General features: G+C 34.2%; 3 protein-coding genes across 8 annotated transcripts; 1 reads left to right on the plus strand and 2 right to left on the minus strand.

The window, feature by feature from the left end:
* Positions 1-323: 323 nt before the first annotated feature.
* Positions 324-7,109, minus strand: LOC106669643 (ALX homeobox protein 1-like). Its single transcript, XM_014399242.2, has 5 exons — positions 6,722-7,109; positions 3,461-3,569; positions 3,282-3,387; positions 2,498-2,697; positions 324-1,525 (listed from the first exon to the last, which is right to left on the minus strand). Exons 1-5 carry the CDS (start codon positions 6,848-6,850, stop codon positions 1,011-1,013), a joined length of 1,059 nt encoding a protein of 352 aa, XP_014254728.1. The 5' UTR covers positions 6,851-7,109; the 3' UTR covers positions 324-1,010.
* Positions 7,110-7,140: 31 nt separating this feature from the next.
* On the plus strand, positions 7,141-26,048 carry LOC106669641 (mitochondrial chaperone BCS1). 4 transcript variants are annotated; one of them, XM_014399240.2, is made up of 8 exons: positions 7,141-7,339; positions 20,414-20,435; positions 23,756-24,068; positions 24,811-24,950; positions 25,008-25,202; positions 25,266-25,499; positions 25,573-25,690; positions 25,748-26,048. In XM_014399240.2, exons 3-8 carry the CDS (start codon positions 23,887-23,889, stop codon positions 26,004-26,006), a joined length of 1,128 nt encoding a protein of 375 aa, XP_014254726.1. In that variant the 5' UTR covers positions 7,141-7,339; positions 20,414-20,435; positions 23,756-23,886; the 3' UTR covers positions 26,007-26,048. The 4 variants fall into 4 exon arrangements, with proteins under 4 accessions (XP_014254726.1, XP_014254723.1, XP_024080438.1 ...); XM_014399237.2 differs by having other exon boundaries at positions 7,143-7,339; positions 23,719-24,068; XM_024224670.1 differs by having other exon boundaries at positions 7,143-7,339; positions 23,719-24,068; positions 25,728-25,820.
* Positions 25,993-27,775, minus strand: LOC106669644. Of its 3 annotated transcripts, none has more exons than XR_002909817.1 (5): positions 27,745-27,775; positions 27,004-27,023; positions 26,827-26,944; positions 26,492-26,644; positions 25,993-26,432 (listed from the first exon to the last, which is right to left on the minus strand). XR_002909817.1 is itself a non-coding variant. In XM_014399243.2 (5 exons), the coding sequence occupies exons 1-5, from the start codon at positions 27,081-27,083 to the stop codon at positions 26,045-26,047; spliced, it is 693 nt and encodes a 230-aa protein (XP_014254729.1). In that variant the 5' UTR covers positions 27,084-27,220; the 3' UTR covers positions 25,993-26,044. The 3 variants fall into 3 exon arrangements, 2 of the variants coding, with proteins under 2 accessions (XP_014254729.1, XP_014254730.1); XM_014399243.2 differs by lacking the exon at positions 27,745-27,775 and having other exon boundaries at positions 25,993-26,216; positions 26,275-26,432; positions 26,827-26,956; positions 27,004-27,220; XM_014399244.2 differs by lacking the exon at positions 27,745-27,775 and having other exon boundaries at positions 25,993-26,216; positions 26,275-26,432; positions 27,004-27,212.
* Between the last annotated feature and the right edge of the window lie 50 nt (positions 27,776-27,825).

Raw genomic sequence — 27,825 nt, forward strand, 5'->3', positions numbered from 1 at the left:
TTGCGAGTCATCTCTTGATCTTAAATGTTTTATCTTTATCTATATTCAGTAAAGATCTGCAATTTTTGACCAGATCAACGATAATGCGATCACGTTTTGTGATAAGGATAAAATTCAAATTTTTTATAATTTTATCAAAATAGTCACTTATTCCTACCAGCTAGTCTTGTTCTATAAGTGGTATTTTATTCGAGAAAAAATAAAGTTTTTGTTTGTTTTTTAATTGTTATTTCCTTTAGTAAACAAAACATAGAATATATAAAGGAGAGGATATGGATGTTAATTGTTAGATTGTTTATAAACGTATATTTTATTTAACGAACTCATTTTACGAAAAACATTTATACAAACAGATACTACTAAAAAAGAATTGAAATAGCCACACAGATTATTCTAAGATTACTTGTATATACATATTGCCGGAATAAAATTAAAAGGCACAAGGAATGCACAAATTCTTTAAAATATAAAAAACAACAAATAACGTATTTAAAGCTCGTTAAAATAATTTTCATTGGTGTACATTATTGCAAAAATCAACTGTCGTTTTCATTATATTGCACAATGACCTGCTCTTTATAATCGGTTAATAAATTATTCACGCAGCTTCAACATTGACAAGTTTTATAAAATGTTTTGTACAGTAATTTTATGGAGGAAAATTTACATCATAAATAGTAAATTACAGTCTAACATTAGCTCACTTATTAAAGGTATAAAAAGCTTTTAAAAACAGTAGATATTACAATTAATTTACTATACAATAGATAAATATCGAAATTAAAATTATTTTAAATTTTCTAATAGTTTGGATTCTCTCAATGTTAAGACATTAAAGGAAATAAGTAACGCTACTAATGATTTTGAGAAAAAACTGGGGAAAAAGCTCTCGCAGGGAATCTATAAAGTATATGTACATTATTTACTTAAATATTTGAGATAAAAATTACTTCAATAAAAATACAAAGGTAATATTACGATAAATCTGGGGTAAAATGAAAATAATTATGTTAGTTATTGAAATTGATCGGTGGTAAGGGGACGTAGTCCCTAGGTTCTTCTCTGGCTTCTTCTTTGAAGCAGAATCCCAAATTGTCCCTCTTCTCCTGTTGTTCGTGGTACTTTTCCTCCAGCTGAGGCACATATTCGATCATGGGCTGTTTGTCCGCTCCGAGGTCCGCCATGGCGCCGTACTGTTCCTCTTCTAATGGTACAAATTCGTGGTTTCTCACAGGTCCGCCATAGGAATACTCGAGGTAGGGCAGGATATTACTGAAGACGTTAGAGTAAACCGGAGACGAAGGAGTGTTGTACGTGTTGGTGTTTGTGTACGGACTGTTCAACATGTTCGGGTGGGAGCCTATAGAATCGTAAGTGTACGAAGTCCAAGGGTCTCCTGAAGAAGTGGGTGCCGCTTGAGCCACCAAAGCCGCCTGTCCTTGGTTTCCGCTTGTCCCGGTGTATGTGTTCAAATTGGTCAAATTTGTAAATGCACCGCCGTTGCTTAAAGTTGATGTCGGTGAACCTGAAAAAAAAGTCAGTTAGGACGGTTTCCAGACTAAGAAAAAAAATGTTGCTGAGCTCGACTATCTTTGCAATAATAATTTAAACTTCTAGATTTTAATTATCAGTCAGACCAGAAAAAAACTTGCAAATTGTACATCACTTTATACAATTGAATAACAATCTAGTAAATTAAACCTGTAACCTATACAAGCCGAGCATCACATATACAAATAAATGTATCTCACCCTCACAGTAAAATATTTTGGTTCTAGGCATGAATTCACCTTAGAATAGAACCGGCTAAAGAATTGACGGAAAGGTCAGTTGATGACGACATGCAAATGATGCAGTACTAGACAAAGCTAAGAATATTGGTCGGATGGTTGGTACCAACGTCTGTCACTAAACATGGCACCTAATGAATGACTGGACCGCGAGTACCAAGTAAGAAAACAATCTTTTTTACATTTTCAAATTTGATTGTACTGTTCCTTAAATGTATCTGTTATACATTTAACATATATAACAGAGCTAGCCAAAATCGGATGTCGATTGTATGAGGTTTGAACAAATTTTGCATTGTGGTGACGTTACCAAATGGCCGTCAAGTCCTACTTGTACTTTAGAATATACACAACAAAGCTAAGAAAGAGAAGAGAAGAAAAGATCGAGAGAGAGAGAGAGAGAGAGAGAGAGAGAGAGAGAGAGAGAGAGAGAGAGAGAGAGAGAGTGCAAAGCATCGAGATAGAGTTGGCTTTAACAAAGTATATTTGTTTTGAAATAAATATAATCTGATAATATGATTTTCAATGAAAAGCTATCATGCTATCAATCTAAACTTAGATTTCTGTATAACTTATGGGATTTTCCCCCTTAGTTTGGTTTAATTTTTCTCCAGCTCGGTCTCGTAGTTGTTCAAGAAGAAAGAGCACCGTTGCCCACTTCTTAACAGGCTGCTTTGAGTAAGGTCTTATATCAAGGGCAAACTTACTTGCTGTTGGCATATATCCGGTCTTCCTCGGCGGTTCTCTTTTCCTCCATTTGGCTCTCCTGTTCTGGAACCAGACTTGTACCCTCCCCTCGTTGAGGCTGAGCTTGAAGGCCAGTTCTTCCCTTGCAAAAACATCAGGATAAGGCGCCCTTTCGAAAGCCCTCTCCAACTCTTCCAACTGGTACGAGGTGAACGTCGTCCTGTAAAACGAGCAGGGTTTAGAATAGTGGCAAAACTCGGCAGCCCAATTAATTCCGAAGGGCCCATATGACGTCCCTCATGTCCACGTGCCGGCCATATGACCTCGTCGATCATCCGGGCTGAACGATTACAATTAAAAACCAAAAATAAAAATAAAAAATTGAACTGCGGAATATTTGTACCTTACATTTTATGTTTTCACATATAATATAGGAAAAATCTGATCTTCCTGGTTTTTGAAACAACGAGGAAACCATTTTAAATTGTTTAAAATTATGATAAAGTCGATTTCTTCTCGTATTATTTTGCTCTTTTACTACTTGTTGCCCGTATCGAACGTTAGTGATTCCCATGAGAACTTCGTTTATTGCGATATAAGTATGTGGGTCCTCACTGTATTCAAATACTGTCGTTCGATTGGTTTTATAATGGACAATTGCAACGTGTGAACAAGGTAAATCGATTATAAAAAATCTTTTAATATCATGACATATAATAATTGTGTCTCATTTATTTTGTTTGTGTAGAGGTTATGTGGATTCTTTAAACGTTAGTTTGGTTAGTGTGGTTTAAATGTACATACCTGGTTTTTTTCTTCTTAACCCCGTTGTTATCACTTTTTTTACTTTTCGATTCTGACTTTTTACTACTGCTACTGCTCGTGCTTGTTGTGACTGCTTCGACAGCTACTGTAAATCAAAATAGCAATTTTTATAGATTTTAAACGGCGTCAAAAAAAGATTTTTTTTACGATAATGATACCTGGTGGTTCTTTGCGCTTTGGCGGCTGTTCCTCAATCAAAGTCATTTCTTCGGTGTGGTACATGCCTTGAAGCTGATCCATATCCGGACATTGAAGTCCCAACATAACCTGTTAAAAATTATAATAAGTTCAAAATATTTTTTCCCAAGATATTTCAATATTCAAAACTCAATATATGAAAAAATAACTACAAATCATCAATAATCAATCAATAATTAAATCACAATACAAGGCAGGCAAAATGACTAAACTGTCGTTAAACTACTATCGAAGCAAAGAAAGTCTGAATATTTATACTGATCTTTTTTATTTAGTTATTTCATTCTTCTTGACCAGAAAATTGGATAGGGTTCTCCAATATGTTTTGTCGCACTAATTTATTGATCATGAAGTCACAATAATAATAAACAGGGACATATTAATTATTAATATTTTTTTTAAATACTATACAATCCAAAATATTAGAACTAGTTAAGGCAGCTTTCTCAGATAATTAATAATTTTATTTGACCTAATGATATATTAGTAAATTTATTGTTTTTGTTGTTGGTTTAAATTAAAGTTTATTAAGTAAAAAACCTGCTTTTTGAATTTGTATGCAAATATATTTCTGATAAAGCTTCTTCGATTAAGTTTCGTTCACTTCTTTGTTTTTGTACAGATCTAAAATTAAAAAAACTAGGGTAGGCAAACTACATAGTCTATTAAATTGGAAAATAATTATTAGGACACTAGTATTTCTATGTTAATTTCAATTGGTGTCGGTAAATTGGAAACAGAGAAAGAAACAATAGGTGAAATGTGAGGGGATTGATGGTAATTTTAGTTTGCACACAATTGTAAAAATTTCTATTGATTTTCGTATCCTTAGTGAAAAATACACGAAATTTATTTGCAAATCAAGTGCGCATAGTTCGGCATTGCATCACCAATTTTATATATTGGCACGTATTTAAAAAAACGAAAAAGTTTTATTTCAGTACGAGCATTTGATTATTAATAATAATATTCCAATTATCATCCAATCAAATTAAATTATCAATATTGACCAACTGGCTTATAATAAAACCTTTTATTTATGCCTGGTGTATATAGCAAGCATGTTCTGCCCTAAACAATGGAAGCATGTTATGCCTTGGTTCTGTACAGAGAGCGTATAGCACGCTACGCTGTTATTGAACTGAGCGAAGAGTTTTCTAAATTTCCCGTTTAATTATTTTAAAGAAATGTCTAGTTTAAGTTAGTCAATTTGGTAAAGGCCTTTGTGAGTGAATGTATTTATAAGTGTTAATGTATAAGCTCTCCATAGGTATCACATACTAGGCCATCGCTGAGACAAGGGATTATGTGAGTTAACATACCCTATAATAAATAGTTATGTATAAATGTGTTTAATTAAGAATGAGAATGAATATAGGTTTAGCTTTGATGTTTAAGTAGTCTATTTAACGCAATAGATGACCATGTGATTATTAATTCCAGTAAAAAGAATTTTTTTTAAAGATTATTATAAATCCAGCCGTAAATACATACAAAAATCCTTGGATTTTTTATTTTTTTTAAATAAATACTATATTTTTAATGAAATTTTGATACTATTTGTAATGCTTTATCGGATAATATCAACTTATTGCAATATATTGAGATGTTTAGAGGTGTTTCGGCTTTTCACTATGTTTGGAAGTACATTTTTTATTGTACTCACTTTGTTAACCATAATCTTTTAAATAAATAATTATTTGAAAAAAGAAGGGTATTATGTATTTGTGAAACGTGCATTGAGCGGTGTCGCGAAGTGATTATGGGCCTATAGCTTGTAAACTTTGTCAGACTCATAAGTATGAGCTATCTCAAAAGACACGACTGACTATATAACACCGACCCCTGAAGATGTGGACCAATACGAAAGGCGATATCTGCGTGGATGTGCAGACCAGGATGATTGGTGATGATGATGCTACATTATGATCTAATTAGGAATTTCCATTTTAAATACCAGATAATAATAAATTATATGTAATATATAATTTATTTGTAGTTTGACCGTTTCCAATCATCAATGTTTTTTTAAGTCAGGCGCATTAAGTACTTTCGGCACCACCAGTGGGTTACACTGCTTTAGCAGAAGTCATCACGATATCTCACAACATATATTTAAAGAATAATGAATAAAACTTAATCAAAGAACAATAAAAACAACACCAACCCACCTCTATTGATGGCGAAACCTAAACGCGTCTGACAGACCAAAACGATAAGCAAGAGATAAGATCATCACACAGATCTCAAGAGAAAATGTCATATTATTTATTATAGGTGTTTTTTTATAATATGTAATTTTTTAAGACTAATTTGTCTTTTTTTAGATTTTTGGTTTTTATAAAAAAAAAATCCATGTGGTTTTTTAAATATAAAATCCTGTAATATTAAACATAATATATTATAAAACCTTGTGATAAAAGCTTATCGGCAAATGCAGAATGGTCATATATCTTTTAAAAGAAACTATATATAGTGAGAAATTTTTTTAAAGATACTGATGATGGGTGTAAATTCGCGAAAAGTAAGAATAAATGTTTAAATACGGTGAATTTACATTTGGAAAAGAACCACAAAGAATTCGTGTTTTAGCAAAACCACAAAAAATATTATTTATCATTTCCTATATAATTAGTTAGAAGACTTCAATTAAAAAAATAATGTTTGGTATTTAATGGCAGTTATTTAATGATTTTATTTAGAAATCGTGAGATGCGGTCTGGTGTAATGTAGATTTAGAAAAACCTTAACCCATTGACCTTTTTATCTCAACTAAAAACCTTAATTAATTGTAATATATTAATTGGTCAAGCAGACCACGAAATTAGTGAATTTAATGGTTTAGAAAATGTTTTTCTAAACCTACATCACACCAGACCGCATCTCACCATCTCTAAATAATTATTAAAAAATAATGCCAATTAGAAAGAAAATACTCCGTTTCTTGTCGAGATTTCGAGGAATATACCCCCTTAATTAAGACTGAAATTTTAATTAATAATTTAAAGATTCACAATTTTAAAGTATAATGGAATAAAAAATTGAATTTACAGAGAAGGGGATAAATTAACCGTCCATTCAATAATTGGCCCGATGAAGGGGATATATTCCTCGAAAATTCGTCGAAGAAACCAAGTGTTTTCTGCCTAATTGTGCTCATCTCTGATCCATTTAAATATAAAATCGTATCATTTATTGTTAATAAATTCGAATTTATGTACCTGGATGGAATGGACTCCGTTCCCGTTGTTCTGAAGTTTCCCAATGGAATTGCCATTGCCGGAAAAATCCGAGAAAATAGTGTCGTCAAACGGCGCACCTTCCATGTCTGTCGGCTCCAATTTGAACATATATGAAAGTAGACCGGTTAAAATTGAACTCGAGAAAAAAAAAGTTCGGGCCGCGAGGGAAAACAAAGTCCGGCGATCGGACAAAACCGGGCCTGGCGATTAATTAGAACAATAAAGGGCGACAACAAAACTCATTGATTGTTATTAATTTATAAATTGGTCTAATCAAATTCATACGAGCGCTAAGCAGGGACCGAGTTAAGACCAATTCAGCCAACTAGAGTCAATCGAGCTTATTTGTTACAATTGTGGTGGTGAGAGACGGAGGTCCGTGACAGTTGGCTGCAAGACACAAAACGGTCAAGAGCTTTCCTCCGGCGGGCCGGGTGGACGGGGGTTGCCGACTGGAGTCGTGAGGGGGTGGGTTTCTCGGCCGGCCAATCCGCGCCTACTCCGAATCCCGAGTCGGGCCAATCGGAAACGGGCTCCGCCTACGTTGCCCCCCACTCACCACTCTGATTCGCCGAACCGATCGTCCCACTCCCACACGTAAGTACCTTCCACAACACTTTCTCGCCCAAGGAAAAAATTGCCAATATCATCATGATCAATTATCATTCATATGCATTTTTTATATTAACTCTTCAAATTCTGCATAATTTGTAAATTATACACGTGTTGTAATTATTAAAACTTGCCTCAACCATTAAAAAGTATGTATATGCTGAGAAAAGCATCACTATACCAAACTATGTCTTAATTACATCGTATAGAAAATACAGCCATTTAAAAATCAGTGATTATTATACTCTGCAATAACCTTTGATTTGCAGAAGTGAGAGCTTATCAATCTTGAAAATAATAATGTAAGACAGGCAGTACATCGTTTTGCTTACATCATTAAAAAGAGTTATCCTCAAATAATGTGTTATATTTAGGGACCGATAATTAATGTAATAATTAGGGACCGATTATTTAGAGATCGTGAGATGCGGTCTGGTGTGATGTAGGTTTAGATAAACATTTTCTTTATCGTACCAACGTTTCGATCTTTATTGAGATCATCTTCAGGGCCTGGAATTTATAAACAAACTTTTAAATTATACAAATACATATAAGATATGATTATGAATTTATACAATAATGTTCACAATACAGAAATTTTAGGTTTAATCAAAGTTTGTGGGTAGATATGTCATTGTTGTGTGTCGTTGGCACGATAAAGAAAATGAAGAAATAATCTCGATATTATATTAATCAGCCTTCAGTATTATAATTTTGTACATTAAAAATCATGAATTAGGCCAACATAAAATAAAAATATTTAGTCCTTTCCTCAAGGTTTCGAGAAATATATCCCCTTCATCAGGAGTTTGAAACGTTGATTCATAATTCACAAAGTTAACAAAATATGAACATCTACTTAAACTTATGGTTTCAAACATAATGATGGCAGTGCGTACATATTGTCCATTCCCTATTGAAATTGTAACATCAATTTATGTATCTTATATCTCAGGGCTTTTATGGTCTTCATATACTTTGATTTTGTAGAAAGCTAAAGGCAGATCTCCCTAATGATATATATTCACTGATTCGTATAATTTGATTTTCAAATGGATGTATTCGGCCTACGATCGTGAAAAACGTAGAAAACCCGTCTGATTTAAAGTAATTTTCGCAGCACATATATATTATACATTTACCTATAATATACGCATTATGTAGGTTTTTAAAGAATAAATAAAAATAAACTATATGAGCAGTAATAAATCGTGATGATATTCTGCATTTAATAAAGTAATACTCAATAAACCGGGTGAGTTTAACTTCTGTTCCTCCCTATATTTTTATTGGAGTTTTTGGGAAAAATCCCGAGACCTAAACTTTTATTTTTGTCTTATGAAACAAAAAGTTTTGATCTAATTCTCCACGTTAACGGTGTATGAATAGGAACTTAACAATTTCAAATAGCAAGGTACTCATTAATGCACATTGTTCGAAAGGACTGTGTGGTGATTAGTGACCGTTAATCGATTTCTAAATAAATAAAGTTCGAAAGGACTTTTGACATTGAATTGACGAAAAACCTTTTCCGAACACGGTTTTTCGGATAAACGAAGTCTACTCCAACTTCTTCAACTAATCACCAATTTATTTATTTATAATTTTTATTGATAATAAAATACTTGCGCGTGGTGCAGAAAGCAACAAATTTTCAACAATTTCCTCAAATAACATCGATTTACAGGACGCTCTGGATGTGGTTTATTCCCATCAATTATTCTCTTTTCAAATCTAATGCATAGCAAACTATATTCTTTTACTATTTACTTTTTCCCCCAAAGCCCGCGTATCTATTCCAGCATGTAGAGGAAGGTTGCTCGATGTGTCGCACTTATTGAAGGGAGCTACTCATTCGCTTCACATAGAGAGAGTGTAGGAAAGCCACCCGATATGAGTATTGTGCTTGGGCACGGCAGTGGGTATCTGTGTACCCTATTCCGATTTTTAGAGGAAACGACTGTTTTACCGTCTTATGCTATATGTAGTCCTTTTATAGATATGTAGATATGTATCTAGTGTTTCTTAGTGTTTGTTGAGAATGAATGGAATTACTAGCTTAAATGTGTAGTGTGAGAGGGTATTCCACTAGTGTGTTCCGCGATGGCGAAATATTGAGAGCCTCATCGACCCTCAATTAGATTAATTATATACTATAATTGTGTAGAGGAGGAATATCATGTATTCAACTACCCTGAGTGAATGGTATGAATGTAAGGAAAGAATGTATTTAAGAGTGAGTGTGAACGGTATGGAGACTGGTTGTGTTGTGGGCTGAAATGACCTGTTGATAGTCCCTGGAGCCCATCATCGGTGGCTGGAATAATAAACCAAAGATTGACCCTGGACTGCCAACACACGAGGTGGGCGATTCTCGAGGCTCGCCGGTAATTGATTGTAAATTACCCAAAAGCTGGAATTGCCGGGGAGCTGCGAGATGTGATAGCTCAACTCCGCACACGTGTATGTATGCGGATTTCAGTTTATGTAAATCAATAACAAGAAATTCTTCTTCACTCCTTATACAACCCCGGTTGACGTAATTTCTATATAAGCTGAGCTGTTTGTTGTTTTTAGGCAATTAAGTTTTATTAGCCCAAGGTCGTGGGTTCGAATCCCGCCTGTGACACTAATTTTTCATTTCGAAAAATATTGTATATAATTAATTAAGTCAATGTTATTATTTAATAATACTTCCAAAACTCATATTACCAGTAAATGTAATATAAATGATATATAGAAATTTATGCTTTTTAAGGAATCTATTATTTAATAAGCAGTACAAATTTTAAATTTTGGCGTCTATGTAATTTTAACTCCAGTAGACTGTTCGTATCTATGTCATGTAATTAAAGAGAAAGCGTGCATTCTTTGACATGTTCCAAGCTTTTGACAAGGTCTCGCACCCGGGGTTTCTGTTCAAACTAAACCTGTTCTACCGACTCCTTTTTACCTAACGCTAAAATCCTATCTAACTGATCGCTGCTTCCAATGCGGCAAGAAGTTTTCGGATATCACACCTATCCAGGCCGGCGTCCTACAAGGGAGCATTTTTGGTCCCATTCTATGAACAGTTTATACTGTTGGCCTGCCGATACATCCCAATATCAACTTTATAACCCACGTGGACGATACTGCAATTTTATCTCCTAACCCCTACCTTGCACCTCCAATATCCAGGAACATCTTGAGCTCATTGAAGAATGGTGCAAAAGATGGAAAATGAAGCTGAACGAGAACAAATACATCCAAGTTATGCCGAAGGTAAAAAAACAGCCTTGCCACGTCTATACTTTCACAACAAAGAACTATCGACATCTACACAAGTAAAATACTTAGGGATATAAGTGGGCAGTAAACTGACGTGGAATTCTGACACAAGATTTAAGAGACAAGGACAAAATAGATGATTTCGACAACTACGAAGGACCGAAAGGAATAGGTCCGAAATCAGACATGACGGTAAACAACAAACTAACTCATTATAAAGCATTACTTCGACCTATTTGGACATTTACTTACTGGGATTTACTTTACTAATTTCTTTCGTTTGTAGTTAGATTTTTTTATTACGGTCAATTAAGTATTGAGTAGGCTAGGTGTTCAGCAGATTTAGACCATTTGTCAGCAAGATAAAGCCTTCTTGGATTACTTTGCAACACCAAGGTTTGTTTAAATTATCCTAAATTATCTTCTTGGGGATTAGGGATATATCGTATACATATCATTGCCATCTTATTTAGCATCTCAAACAACTATTAAATACAGGACTGATCCTACTCCTCTTCAGATGTACCTTTATCTCAGCTTTCATAATTATTAGCATCCTCCATCCAAATCATATAAATGTATATGAAATTATGTATGTTAATCCAGTGGGAATTGTTGTTTCAGCTCTTGTCTTGCTGTTATTTAAAAAAATCGAATTTAACCACACTTTAATAATAAATAAGATGAGCACTTGCTTTGGGCAAATCCAGCGCTTGTACAGAAAGGCCACAGTATGTCACACTTGGTCAAGGAATGGCAGGCCTTGGCCCCTTACAGGGAGCGGGTAAGTATGGCACCCGATATAAAGACAGTCCTTAGGAATGAGAGTGCGCTATTGAGTTCCATGTTCCGATTTTTAAAAGAATCGGGGGTTTTTCACTACTTTAGTACATCTATAGTGTACCTAATATATATGTACTGTACTGTATATAATATATGTATCTGTGTGAATGAGTACCAATTGTGGGCTAATATAACTCCATCATCGGTAGCCCGAAAGGTTCCCATAGAAATAAAAATAAGGGCCAACTTATTTCATGTCGATTCTAGCTATCAAGCTCAGCAGAAACGTACTATGTACAGCCAAATAAAAACATTAAAAAATAATTGGCAATAACATATCTGATACAGTTAAAAAAAACTTTTAATTTAAAATTTGATCATTCATTTATTCTTCTCGTCCATCACCAACTTGGCCTATAAAGGAAGTATTTAGTATTTAGGGTTTGTCTTTTATCTGTCCGATGTAAGGCTTAAACATCTTGATCATACACATCAGTGTTCTGAAGTGTGGATCCGTTAATCATGAATAAAGTAACTTGAGGAAGAGGTATGAACGTGGGGCGAGCGCGCGACGAAGCGTGTAATGTATTAAAAGGGCCTCAAGTGGTTCCTGATAGCATCATACGCACCCCTGATGTACCCGTATGGATACCTCCTGCCAACACGTCAGTGACCGATCCTCGATTATCTTTCCGTGCTCTTCATTCATGCCGATGCCGTTATTATCCAGCTAGTCAACGTGAAAGACCCCCGAGGAGGCACAACACCCTTATACGAGCGTTAATCTCACAACGTTTAACTTTTTTTCAAAGCCCGCTGATATAGATCTTTGTGCTATAGTGGTTATTCTGAATCAGTGGATTTTTGCCGAAAAAACATCTGCCAAGAAATAACTCGAGAATCTCAACGTCTATGGAACAATGCACGATTTAAAATTGTTGTTACACTGGGTGGCTTAGTTGAAATTATGTTTATGGTGTACCTTCCGCCTTCCATAGGCTAGTCATAAGATATTCATGGACAGACTGAGTTGGTTTATAGTGTGTCAGAAGGCAACAATTCTAACTTCCACCACACTGCCTGTGTATTTAGAACAACTACAATTTGTTTTATTAGCTTCTTTTAATAACGGATTACAATGATAAATATATTATCTAACTACTCTTACAGATTAAGTGTTATATCCTTAACATAAAATTTACTATAATTTAAGCATTTTTTTTCTCTTCGGGCTTTTATACTGACCTGTAAATCACATTTCAGAATAAAGTAGAAATCAATTATTAATTTCTTGTTTTAAGAAAGGTTTTATTTTTATTTTTTTATTTTAAAGGTACGAATAGGCCTTAAAGCCCCCTTATATGTACATATATTGGAAATAAATTTAGTTTTATAAGAATAGTAGAATAATAATAGCAATAAAACACATATATAATACAAATATACAAAGCAATAATGACAATAATATAATTTCTAAAATATTAATTATTTATAATTGAATAATTTATAAACCACAGTATAGCAGTATAGTAAGAGAAGAGAATACAGGAATTATTAGGGATGTAATAAGAACTCTAGTTTTCTGTGGTGCAAAGGAGCGAAGGCTCCAGTAAAATGGAGGCTTGAATCTTTTTAATAATAGAGTACACATGGTCATGGTATAACCCCCTAACCATAATTTTATATAAGAAATATAAAAAAGGTCAAATGCACATAAAAAGAAAAAGACGCATATCTTTACATTTGTATGTAGATGTATCAGTCGGGATGCGTTATACCGCGCACTTGAGAACTGTTGTATCTCCCGTTCTGTGTAGCACACTGGAGAGTTCTAGTTGATCAAGGTACTTGGTTAGTAGGCCAGGTTTCAGTGGTTGAATCTTTCTACGATTACATTGTCCTCCTAGGGACAAGTGTAGCACCGCAGTTTGCTAGGTGTATTGGTGTTTTTTCTGTTTCGTGTGGAGAAACTGCATGTGCCGTGTTGGATTATGCCAATCTTCTTCAGGTGTCCATTTAGTCTGCAGTATCCTGTTAAGAAACCTGTTAGGGTTCGCAATTTTTTCCTGCTTCCTTTAATGCATTCTGTTTCCTCTTTCTTTCTGAAGTGTGTTAGGAGGTTCCTGGATTGTTAGTGTTCAATGAGTGAATTCCATTATTCCCTCATTTTCTTTTTGTCCTTCTGTCTGAGGTGCTCAATGATAGTGCGGATTCCTATGAAACAGAAGGGCTCGGGTCCTATCAGCGGTATAGCAGCCTTCTTGCAAGGGCATCCGCTTTCTCGTTGCCTTCTACATGCGTAAGGTCGCAAAGAGGCAAACTATATTCAATCCTCTTCGAGCCATAAACTTGGGATCGCCATTTTGTCAAAGCGTAAAGAAATCATTTAATTGTGATTTAAGAAAATACATATAATTCCCAAAATATAGGTTCCACTGTTCCCTCATTTTCTTTTGTCCTTCTGTGTGAGGTGCTCATTGATAATCAGGATTCCTATGAGAAGTATTTATCCTAAAAGGGCTATATACACACATACAAAGATAAACAAAACGCAACCTGCAAAACCAACAAACAAAACCAAACACAAACATAAACACTCCAACAAACAGATATAAGATTAATATTTTAAACATTTTATTCGTGAAATAGCTCTTTTGTACTCGTAAGAGTACATAGGGCGAATTGTGAAGAATTTCTAAAACTTATATAGACAAACCTCCTAATCCTACGGTAATCAGTATATTAAATATTTTATGATAAATTAAACAAGTTTTAATTTTACAAACGTACTCCTAACACCGATTATTTTAACGCGATCAACAAAAGTTTATCGCCTTTTACATGAATAGCGTTTTAAGCTCACGGCATTTGTAAAATGTCTATTTCTCATCTGATTTCTGTCCGTTTTGCAATAATCAAAATGAAACGACATCGTTTGCAGTGTTTTAGTTTATTTGGCACTGGTTCAGCTGGCAGGAGGCGGTGGGAGGACCTCGTTGCAGTTAATAAGGAAGTTAGCTCATTCGACAGGAAGGGACACCCTCTTTGTATGTCTTTTTAATAAACGTACGTCATCCCGGCGCAAATAATCCCCCGTCGTAGGATAGAAACGCTAATTCCAACGGTGAACGCTAATTAATGAGCTCATCGCTCTAATTGTTTCCGCATTGCTCACTCTGGAAAGAAAAAGTACCGTCTGGTTATCAAGTACAACAACGATAGATCATAAAAAATATCAGAGTTGATTTTCCAAATGTTCAAATTGGTGCACTACCAATAGGTCTAACCCCTTTACGATTTACAAACAAGGAGAGCGATTACATTTAATTTTCACTTTGTAGTACGTTGCGTTGTGTCCCGTTCTGCTGCCGAATTTCCAGACGTTTCAACTTTGTTAAACATTCGACCAAAATGTCAGAACCACGACAACTAACAAATCAATCGTCCAGACATGGTCTTTGCCGATCATTTATTTTCATTACTTGGAACCAATCTCGGCTTCATCACTTATCAAACTGTCGTATAACATTCGAGAGAGAGAGAGAGAGAGAGAGAGAGAGAGAGAGAGAGAGAGAGAGAGAGAGAGAGAGANGAGTGAATGGGTAAGTGAGAGAGAGCGAGAGGGAGATCATTAAACTATGATTCTTCGTGTAAAACACCATCTTCTGATGTGGCTAGAGCCCATATGCGCCGAATTTCGGCGGGCAGGTCAATTATGTTCAGATTTTCAGATTAATCAAAATAATTACAGGATATTTCTTTAAAATTATAATTAATTTTTTTGCTGTTTATTTTATAATTTTATTATTTGTATTATTATTGTATTATTTGTATTATTGAACAAAATACTGTAGCATAGAATTTTCTTTATTAACTGAACGTTTTGGACATTATGACCTGAGTCCACTTAACTGTTAATTTCATTTGTGTATCCTACAAAAAATGTTTACTTTGTTTTATAGTATTAAAATATATTATATTTGTAATATTAACTATATATACCAGTGGACCTGTGAAGAATGTAACCTTTTACTCATTTATCTCTAGACTAGGGGTCCACGACGAAATTCGAGAAAAATAATTCCAAAAATAAAGTAGATTGGATAAATAAAATTTAAAAAAATAATAACAATTCATTCTACGTTTATTTGTGCCCACATAGGCAAAATAGGTAAGGTAAGTGGGACAAGACTGGACGGTCGTTCGGTTTCCTTGAAATTCCATTGTTGATGCTGGATCCAGGATGCTCAAATTCTACAAGTCTCCAGGGTGCAGGTCAAATAGCTAGTAGAAGTGGAATATCTAAAACGCGATAGTACCACGAGAGCTACTTAGATTTGGGATTATAGACGCTGATGCGTGTAAAGCTCAGCGTGTGATTTGCGTGAAAGTTTTTCAAAATAGTTCAATGGTTCCAGTTAAATAGAGTAGATATTTTGAGGGTACACACCCAGAACTCGGAGAAACAGAATGATTTTCTCACGAAGAAGCGCATTGAACTGAGTGCTTCTCAAACGTTCATCAAAACTCATACAAAAATGCAAACTCAATAAAAGCATATTACTTGATAAGTTATCGAGTGTCACGGGCAGGTAAAGCTCATACCATTGCTGAAACGCTCATAAAACCGTGTGTTAACGATATTGTATCTTGCAGCTTGTCGAAAAAACAGTACAACTTAAAGGTTTCTAGAGTGCCATTATCAAACAATACTGTCAAAAGACGAATACATCATTTATCAAATGATGTGAAAGAACCGCTGCATCCAACACAATTCATTTTCTCTCCAAATCGATGAATCAACAGATACTGCGGGTATGGCTATTTTATTGGCTTTTATCCTTTATGAAGACACGGGATGTTTCGACGAGGATCTTCTCTTGTGCACTTCCTGCCAATACAACAGATGCCGAAATATTCCGTTTGTTGTACGATTTCTTTACGACTAACGAAATTCCTAGGTCCTATTTGCATAGACGCGTGCACAGATGGTGCAAATGCAATTACTGGCCAAACGATCGGAGTGATTACTAAAATAAAAGATAAATCTAAGGATTGTGTTCTCCACAAACCTGCTTTAGCTATGAAACAAATGCCAGCCTGTTTTGAGAAAGTTTTGGATGAATCTGTTCAAATTATTAATTATATCTAACTGCAACTATTGAAGTCAAGATTTTTCACGATACTGACAATATGGCAAGTCTTTATCATTCCCTGCTTCTTCATACAGAAGTGAGGTAGCTACCTTGGCTATCTTGAAGGAAAATACTTTCACGATTACTGGAATGACATTCTGAAGTCTTATCTCTGTTGATGGACCTCAATTAACTTGGTCAACGTTTTCAGTGATGAGAAATGGCATCGTGTACTGGCGTATTTATCAAATATTTTCATGAAAATGAATGAGATGAGTCTTTCTTTGCAAGGGAAGAGTATCAAAACCTTCGATGCTGATGGCAAAGTTTGCCCCTTCAAAAGAAAAATCAAATTTTGGGTTGAACCTGTTAAGAAGGACGAGGTGGAGTATTTTCATGTGTTAAATGATTTCTTAAGTGAAAACCAGCTAGAGCTTGCGAACGGCACGTCGATTGCTGAAATAGGTGAACACCTTCGAAGTTTGGAAATGTCCTTTAAGCACTATTTTCCAACAGCTCTAGATACAACGCTGCAAGACCATGAATGGGCGTTTAAGTTTCAAAAACCGTTTTAAGTTTTGATAAATCCAACCAGTCTGTCTTCAATTGAATACGAATATTGATAAACATTATTTCAACCTCCACCTTGAAATCTACTTGCGAGTTTGATAAATTGGTTTGAAGTGTTGGTTCCGTCTGGAAAATAAAAAAATTTCAACCGCTCTCAGCCACCAAAGCTAAATATCGAAGCTGTCTTCATCATCCGTCTCCAGCTGTCAAAAATTAAACACAACAGATCCAAATTTTGTAGGCTAAAACAATCTCACCCTTCCCATTAGTTCATTAATAATTAATGTTCAAATTATTTCTTTTGAATTTGGCTCCCGTTTTACTTACCTATTAATTTTGTTCTGTCCAAATTGGTTTTTGTGTTTCGGATTTTATAAATAAAAAACATAAAATTTAAGTATGTCAATATAATGTTAATGTTAAAATTGGCTAATTTATAAAACTTTAATTGACTACATGTTATAAGTAACTAATTTTAAATAGTTAAATGAGACGGGTCCGCCCTGGATTTTGTTCTGTGAAAGGGGTCCGCTGGCTAACAAATTTGGGAAGCCTGGCTCAATATAAAAGAAAAGATTGAAGATTAAATTGGATAGAGTAAGTGTACAGAAATATCTGTAATAGTAATGTAAATTTGCAAAAAGATAAAAAAACAATTTGTACTCAATAAAGTAATATTAACACATACATAAAAAATAAAATGTAAACATATAATAAAAAAGTAACGAGGTCACAATTGACAAGTTTGATACCTTAGAGTGTTAAATGAATAAAAGATTACACATTGTTGGGAAGTCCACTGGCATGTACAATATAATATGTTTTATACTGGAAAACAATATAATCGAAAAGATTTTTTATAGGCCATATAAATGTAATTATCGCTGAAGAGGACTCATGTCATGATGTCGAAAACGTTTTGTTAGTAAAGAAAATTCCACGCTGCTGTATATTGTTCAATAAGCTACAATACAAATAATATAATTTCAGAATTTTTTATTCATTCAGCTATAAACTATGCTAGTTTAAGTACCATTTTGCGGACAGGAAGTTGTAAAATTCTTTTGTGGAATGGGGGGGGATGATGAGTTTCTGAGTCAGTATCCCTGGCTTTTTTCCTCGAGTTTGAATAGGAAGTAAAAAGTATAAGAAGAGTTTTTGTAGCGCCGGGACGATGAAGGGAGGAGGGCTCGAGGGACGTATGCGGGACTATTATACAATTGTCTTCAATTGGTGGCAATTGCTCCTGACGGCTCTTCAATTGGGATGGATTAAAGGTCAATTGAGTGGCTGGGAATGGAGGGAGAGAGCCGGCGACCAGTTGCACTCATGCCATCAACAACCATCTTTATGTGGATCCGTTGCGCAATGGTACCCGCGACCTCCGTTTGACCCGAGGTGCTCCCGGAGGCGAATCAAATCTTCCAGGAACTATTCGCAAAATTTCTACTATAAAAATTCTTCTTTTTTATTGAACAAATATATATTTAAATACGATTAAAATTTTTTTTTTTCACCCGCCTTGTATTGTTATGCATATTTTACTCTCAATATTTTTTTCCTTTTTTTCTATTGTTTGTGTTTTCTGGCTGCGTGAAAGCTGTTCTGGCTTCAAATCACTACGCCTTTTCCATTGCAATTGAACATGCTATAGATGAATTATTCTTTTCAAATTTAGGCATTCAAAAACCGTTATTATTTCTTAATTATAAAAAAAAATTATTTGAGTTAGCATTCTCTACGGAGCGAATAATTCTCAGTAAGGGATATGTGACAACTTATTCTATTCTCGTGTCAGCATTGAGACATCACCAATCATGATTTTTATTCTATACTAAATCGTTACTGGATTAAAAGATTTATAATAGCTCATTTACGTTTTAGTGGTCTATTGAGCAAGTTACATCTTTCAATTAATTATTCTTTCCATGTAAGGTGTTGGTTGAGATAAAAAAGTCAGTGTCACGAGCGGGATTCGAACCCACGACCTTCGGCTAAATACGCCGCTACTCTACCACTTTAGCCGAAGGTCGTGGGTTCGAATCCCGCTCTTGACACTGACTTTTTATCTCAACCAAGACCTTACATGAAATTTATAATAACATTTTTTTTAGTTAGTGAAACATTTCAAACACTCATTTAAAAAGATATTGCAAGTAATTTATATGACAATGGCCAATATTTCCTATTAATTATTCAATTTTGAATTCTATTTCTGCCTTTTGACGAAATACCCCACATGGAAACGCTAATAAAAAACTATCTTTCTGTTACATACACAACACACATACTCTCTCTCCTCCTATCTCTATCTATTCCCTTCACTCTAACTCACTTTCTTCCTTTCACTCTCACTCTCACTCTCTTTCTCTCACCCTCTCTTTCTCTCGCCCTCTCTCTCTCTCTCTCTCTCTCTCTCTCTCTCTGTTTTTATTCAGTTCTATCTATCTATTTATTGATNCTCTCTCTCTCTCTCTCTCTCTCTCTCTCTCTCTCTCTCTCTCTCTCTCTCTCTCTCTCTCACTGTTTTTATTCAGTTCTATCTATCTATTTATTGATTATGCTTCATACAAAATATTACATATAATAAATAAACATAAGAATAAAATATAAATACAAGTATAATTTGTAATTATGTTAATAATAATTTATAAAAATGCAAATAATTATTACTTATTGCTTATTACTTATCTTATAGTTATGAAGCCAACTCTCAGCAAGCAGAGCTTGAGTAAATAGTTGGAGTTTGCAAAGTTTATGCAATTTATTAGTTTGTCTGTTTACGTATCTATTGTTTTTCAAGTTTTCAACTTCTCCCTCATATCTCTTATTCTTTTTACTCAGTCGCTCACAATCTATTTACCTATCTTTTTTTACATACACCCGTTCATTTTCTCCCTCCTTTTCATACAACACACACACTCTCTCTCTTTTTTCCTTTCTATTTCTTGCTCTTTCTCTAATAATCTTCGGTAGTTCGAAAACAGATTATACTACTCAGGCAAAAAAAACTTGTTCTTAATTTTTAGTGTCATCTTTATTTTTAAAAAATATTTACCACGCGGGAGATTTTTTAAACAAATTTTGTTGGTCAATACATAAAAATAAATACATTTACCAATAAATAAACGGATAAATATAACATATAACTCGGTTTTGTTAGTATTTATGAATTACAAGTTCCTAAATATTATGCTTTAATTAATTCTTCTTCGTCTCTCTTTATATAATTTTATTTAATTCTTTTGTATTTCTTTTTAATTTTTAGTATAAGCTAATAATGTGTATATATTTGTTGCAGGACGATGGAGGACACTTTTCTGGTAGATAAGTACATTAAAGATAACATTCATGTACCAATATTTTTTTACATAACAAATCTATTTGTTTTAATTGGATTGTAATTATTATTTAAAAACCTTCCCGTCTAATCAATACTTCCGTTGAAAATTAGCGAGGACCACAAGTTTTTTTTGTCCTATAATGTGGGAAAAAGATTTTGGCATATGTCGGAAGGTCATAATAGTGGACGGATACAATTGAGGGACCAGGGGCGAAAACTGTGGGAGGCTCAGTTTATGAGGGCCGGATAGGGTTTTTATCCGGGAAAAGATCATTTCTGGGAAACGTGTACCCTGTACCATGATCTGGACTTTGAACTGGTACGAGGAAGAATATAGAGTAGTAATTAAAATTATTAATAGATTTATTCAATTGGTTTATTAGAATTTATAAAAAATATAAATAAAACAACAAATATATTGTTATTTTCATGAAATTGATCATTTCAGACATCCCTCTGACAATTAAATACATTGTTACATTTTTATCATGTTGGTACAAAGTAAAGTCAGTGTAGTCGGTTAATGTACTGTTTTATATTTGAAATAAGTGCGAGTAAAACATGAAGAAAAGTTATACGTAGAAGATTATGATAACTTACTTGGTCTTGACTGTCAAGTTTAAAGAACAAGATCTGCGAGTAAAACATGAAGAAAAGTTATACGTAGAAGATTATGTTAACTTACTTGGTCTTGACTGTCAAGTTTAAAGAACAAGACCTGTTTGAGACTAACAAGTTCAGAAGATGTAACAACTACAATCATCAAAATTAAATCATTGTATATATTACCTATTTATCGTTGGCTTGTGGCTTGTTTCAATTGTTTTAAACCATTTCTTCCTTTAATAACATTGAGGTTTAAACATAATCTCTAAATCTGAGGCCTCTCGAAAAAAAACCTTTTGGCGTTACGAGTGCTTTTAAAAGATTGTTAATTGTCGTTGGATGTGGGTTGCATATGGTTTCATCACGGTTGGATGGGGGGCACGCGTCGTCATGGGGGTCACGCTCCCACCCTTATACGTCCACGTACATAATATTATATCCTCTTGTCCTGTCGTCCTCTCCCTTTAGCGATCCATTACAGGAATTGCTACCTCTTGTAAACAACTTTCCCACCAGCAGGGAATCGGCTTGAGACTATTTCTAAATAGAACGTTTTTACACTGTATACCATTTATTATGAATTTAACATGTCAATGTACTCGTGTAAACCTCGTAAACAATACACACACCAAAATTAAACAAGATTTTCAGCAGTTAGAATAAAATATATTATATATTAACAACAAATCATGGAGATACAAAATTTCCTGACGGTATAGTTGTTGAGATTGAAAAAAAAAAAAATTATTTTACGTCTTCCAATATAAACCTATTTTCTCTAAGGAAATGGACTAGTCGTAGTCTGAAGAAGCGAAGTAAAATGTAAAGTACAACCTGACAGAAAGGGAGTAGTGGGAAAATTATAGAAAATAGGTGTTTTTTGTTCTCGTGACATTGAAAGAAAGAAACTTATATAGATAGATAGGTGATAGGTAGATATATAGATGGACTATATATATAGATAGATAGAGAGTGAGAGAGAGGAGTGAGATTGAGAGGGTGATAGAAGGGAAAATGAGAATAATAGTCAGTGGGAGAAATAGAATCTGTGTTTTTAGGTGGCTATTATTATTATTACAATTGATCTATTTATTTATTTTTATTACTAAGAAAGAGAGGTGTGAGAGGGGGGAGAGATGAGGAAGAGAGCGTAGAGAAATAGATAAATAAGAGAGAGAAAGCGAGAGAGCAAAGAGAGAGTGTGAGAGAGAGAGAGCAAAGAGAGAGTATGAGAGAGAGGAGTGATAAAAATGAGAATGAGATTGATAGTCTGTGGGAGGAATAGAATCTGTGGTTTTTAGGTGGCAATTATTATTACAATTGATCTATTTATTTTATTTTTATTACTAAGAAAGAGAGGTGTGAGGGGGGGAGAGATGAGGAGGAGAGAGTAGAGAGATAAATAAAGAAGAGAGAGAGAGAGAGAGAGAGAGAGNGATAGTCTGTGGGAGGAATAGAATCTGTGGTTTTTAGGTGGCAATTATTATTACAATTGATCTATTTATTTCATTTTTATTACTAAGAAAGAGAGGTGTGAGGGGGGAGAGATGAGGAGGAGAGAGTAGAGAGATAAATAAAGAAGAGAGAGAGAGAGAGAGTGAGAGGGTGATAAAAATGAGAATGAGATTGATAGTCTGTGGGAGGAATAGAATCTGTGGTTTTTAGGTGGCAATTATTATTACAATTGATCTATTTATTTCATTTTTATTACTAAGAAAGAGAGGTGTGAAAGGGGGAGGGATAAGGAGGAGAGAGTAGATGGATAGATAAAGAAGAGAGAGAGAGAGAGAGAGAGAGAGAGAGAGAGAGAGAGAGTGAGAGTGTGTGTGTGTGATCGCAGTCGTGGGTTCGATTCCCACCAACGCCCCTGGCCCTTTTTTTCATGATATACTTCCCCCATTAGCACAATGCATCAAATACACACTTTTTTGTTTCTTCCATGGCTAATATGCTATGTTCATAAGACCATTAAAAAAAATGTTTATATTCAAATTTCACCAATGTTATTGTTTTTCGTCTATATATTAGTGATTTTTTAAAACAATTTTCTTATATTTTCACGTTTTTTCTTTATCTTTGAAAAAAATATTTTTTATTAGTTTAATGACTAAAGGTGTCCATTCAACGCCAGTCAGACGTACAAGTCGACATGGCGACTTACTAAATAACCTTCCACTCCAACTTACTAATGCACGAGTCGGAACTGGGAACTGTAACAGTCAAATCACCTTCCCTTAGTTTTTATACTTACTTTTAATAGTAAATTATTGCTTAGTCTTAGTAATAATTTTTTCAACTGGTAATATTTTGTAAAGCACTCAAAACCGGAATAATGTTGGGAGTCGAGCGGGCGAAACAAAGATTTATGGTAAATAAAGTATTAAGATTATTTTCATGCATTAACTTTTAAACGTATTTATTTTATATTATTTTATTATTAAATTTAGTAAGTAAAGTAATTTAATCGTATATGTTGTCTCAAGATGAATTTTATCCAAATACATAATTATAATTATAAAAGATATTTATTACATTATTTTATAATTATAAAAGATATATATGTGAGCAAATTGCTCTATTAGATAGAATTTGATGTTTAATATCTTAATTTTTAACTAATTAGACACAATCAATCAACCAAATTAAACTTCCTACAGGTCACGAGTTGAAAATCTTAAAACAAAATGACTTTAGGCGACTATGTCTCATCCCTTGGAGACAACCCATACTTCGGGGCGGGCTTCGGTCTCTTCGGCATTGGCGCTGCAGCGGCAGTGTTGCGAAAGGGGCTGCAGGCTTCGGTGATATTCTTGCGACGTAACTACATGATAACCCTGGAGGTGCCATGCAGGGACAAGAGCTACAACTGGCTACTTCATTGGATCACCATCCGTGGCGCGAGAAAGACACAGCACCTCAGCGTTGAGACCAGCTTTGAGCAACATGACACCGGCCACATCAAGACTAAATACGAATTCATTCCCAGCGTCGGCACACATTTTTTCAAGTACTTACTTTTTTACGTAAACAAGTTGTTATAAATTATATTTTTAATTTTTATTGACAGATCGTTATAAGGTTGATTATGATAGATTAGCTAAATTTGTTTCTAGGTAAGCAATATTTCAATGTTTTGTGCTCATTATTATGGTTTGTGAGGTCATAAACCAATAGTCTGATCATCCTGTCTGCTATTATTCCATTTTATCTGTCAGATTTGGGAGAAATGCTGGGGGGACTGACTAATAAATTAGGTGAAATGCTGATCACGTCTGACAAGCAAAACCAAGGCAAAGCTTGGAAAATAGGCAAACCAGGATGATCAAAGTTTGCATTTTATTTCTTTTATTTGAATCATTAACATTTTAAATTACCAGGCCATAAAAACTAAATTATACTACACTTATAACAAAGTAATCGATTAGCTGAACAACTTTCTAAGCAATTAACATACAGACAATTTTATTTTCATAATTTCTAGATCTTCAGGTAAAGTTAACTTTATAGGTAACTGGGGAAATTGTAATGGATTAGCTTAAAAATTTGACCACTGTGCCACACATAGTCGAAGGTTGCCACATCTATTAAAACAAACCAGTATGTCTTTTCAAGTTAAAGTTATGCTCTATTACATCAGTTAACATTGTAGTTGTATTTTGTACTGACAACTTGAGGAAAGGAGAGACTATCGAACATAATCATAATTTCTTATTATTTTTCCACAAAATGTTAAATTTAGACATTTTTAGGTATAGAGGAACATGGATAAAAGTCGATAGGACAAGGGAACAGCATACTCTAGATTTGCACATGGGTGTCCCATGGGAGACAGTAACTCTGACCTCTTTTGGCTGGGACAAACAAGTCTATTTTGACATCCTCGAGGAAGGTTTGTTCAAAAACATTTATCGAGAAGTGAAAGATTAATTTATATTTGAATATTCAGCTAGGCAACTTGCCCTCGCTGAAACTGAGGGGAAGACTGTCATGTACACGGCAATGGGGCCTGAATGGCGTCCGTTCGGCCACCCTCGCAAACGTAGGCCTCTGAACTCTGTTGTCCTAGACGAAGGCGTCGCTGAGAGGATCTTGTCCGATGTAAAAGACTTTCTTAATGCTTCAAAATGGTATGGGGATAGAGGTAACAGCCGTAAGAAAATACTGGAGTAATAACATTTTAATTTATATAAGTAGCTTTTTCCAGGTATTCCTTACCGTCGAGGGTACTTACTTTACGGTCCGCCTGGCTGTGGGAAATCTTCCTTTATAACTGCCCTTGCTGGCGAGCTCAATTTTGGTATTTGTGTACTGAACTTAAGTGAGAGAGGGCTGACGGATGACCGATTAAATCATCTTCTTAGCGTAGCTCCGCAGAACACAATAATCCTACTAGAAGATATAGATGCTGCCTTTGTTAGTCGAGAGGACAACAAACAGCGTGCGGATTATTTTTATTTCATAATCTTTTTCTATAATAAAATTATTTAATAATAAAATTTTTATTTTTTTAGTGGCAACAGCTTATGAGGGCCTTAACCGGGTTACATTTTCTGGACTTTTGAACTGTCTTGATGGCGTTGCAAGCACAGAAGCACGAATTGTTTTTATGACTACAAACTACATTGACAGGTAATTGTTAAGAAACAATCAAATAATTTAATCATAGCACTTTTTCAAACTTGACAGACTAGATCCAGCTTTGGTCAGACCTGGACGAATTGATCTGAAGGAGTTCATTGGCCATTGCACCGAGCATCAATTGAACAACATGTTCAACCGTTTTTACCAAACGCCCGACAAGGATTTCTCAACACAATTTGCCCAATTAGTCTTGAGCGAAAAAAAACCTGTCAGTGCCGCTCAAGTACAAGGTTACTTCATGCGGCACAAGAAAGATCCTCCGGAGTTGGTCGTCGAGAACATACAGCAAATTTGGGAGGGCTGAAATTGTTTTTATTCTGTAAATATAGTACAATCCTTAAATCAAGCCTTGATTCCTTGAAGTATCTCCTTGAAAATTTCATTCACTATCTTTATTATTGTTTTACTAACAGCGTTGAGAATACGTTTTTCAAACCAGGTCGTACTGATATTCAAAACCTGTTGGATGATCCAAGTTGATATCTCTGACCCTTTTAAATTTATCACCATGGGCCTACAATAAATCACAGAGTTAATCCATTTATTCTTAAATGGACAAATAAAAATCTCACCCAGTATCAGCAAAATCCAGGCTTGTCACCGAAGCATTTAAAGCTTTTGTGTCCATGGCCACTTCAAAATTTACTTTTAAATCATTAATAATGGACTCGGTTAGAAGATTCTGTGATAAAAAATTGTAATATCCACTCGCTTCAAAGTAATAATTGATCTTAAATAAAAAATAATAAAAATTAAATGTTTCATTAATGTGAAATCTATAGAACAAACCTGGATCCTTTTAAAATTAACTCCAATATCCAATTGAAGTACATTTCCTTTATATGAAATAAAAGAATCTTTAGAGCGTCCTATTGTGGTAATATTGTAGATGCTTCCATTGTATAATTTATACATCGTGAAGATTTTACTGAGCCAAGTTGTCTGCAAATTTTTCTTTCATTATTACTCTTTAATTTCAATGAATGATGAGACAAGATTCTATATTTCTTACAATATTAAATTTATTTTATTATATATTTTGTTATTACAAAGTACTATTTGTTGTTACAAAGTAACAAGTTAGTAATTTGATCTATAATTAAATAAAATTTATGTTCACTTACATTATCTACATGTTCAGTCTCATTAACTAATGGAAAGTCATCTAGCGGCAATCCCTGTGCGTTGTTTTTCACGTTGTAAATAACTGTATCCAAAAACTTATTAAGGCTTTCATTCCTCCTATAAAAATCACTGTTAATTATACCGTTTAAATTCTAATGAATAATAATTAAACAGACCAAGAATCGTATTCAGGATTCTGCGCAGTCGAAAGTGAAAAATAAATGGAAAAGGTTACAAATAAGAATATTAAATACATTTGTAAAATCAGAGCAGATTTGTATTAGGTATAAAACAACTTATCAGTGTGGGTCATGCAGGTGACAACACACTGGCCACTTGAATTTTATCAAAACAGATTATATCTATTGATTGGTTAGATTAATTGAAAAATGGGGTGCTGACAAATTGAGATTGCCATTAAAAAAATTAAAGCAATTTAACAAATAAAGCAGATCAGAACCATGTGTATGTAAGGAGAAAATGAAAAAAAAAAATTATCTGACACTAAATAATCTTTGTTCTGTGAACGAAGTTTGTGTTGTTTCTGTGTAGATTATGAAATATACTTTTTAAAGCGAATATCCTTAAACTAATGGGTCAAGTATAAAAATAAATAAAAAAGTTAATTCTTAAATAACAGTATCTGCCGTGTGTCACTAAGGCAACCAAATAGACAATGGAACATTCTAGACTTGGATTTTTTCTTTTTCTTCTGGCCTTGTATTGAAGTAATTTAATCTGGCTTAAATGTTAAATATAAGCAATTCAAGAGGAGACTACCACTGGAGCCAAAAACATTATTATATTTTACAATAGTACTAATGTTTTTATTCAAACTTTATCTATTTGTTATAATATAACGGTTCTTATTGTATATAACATGCTAAAAGATGTATACCATGTACATACAGACTTACTTATCATACTATTGTTACTTGCACCACTCCTTGATCCATATAGAGAGGTTTAGTTATGCCTTCAGATATGAAAATCATACT

Source organism: Cimex lectularius, unplaced genomic scaffold, assembly GCF_000648675.2.
Source record: "Cimex lectularius strain Harlan isolate CLEC.00 unplaced genomic scaffold, Clec_2.1 scaffold8, whole genome shotgun sequence".
In the NCBI taxonomy this organism is placed as follows: domain Eukaryota; kingdom Metazoa; phylum Arthropoda; class Insecta; order Hemiptera; family Cimicidae; genus Cimex; species Cimex lectularius.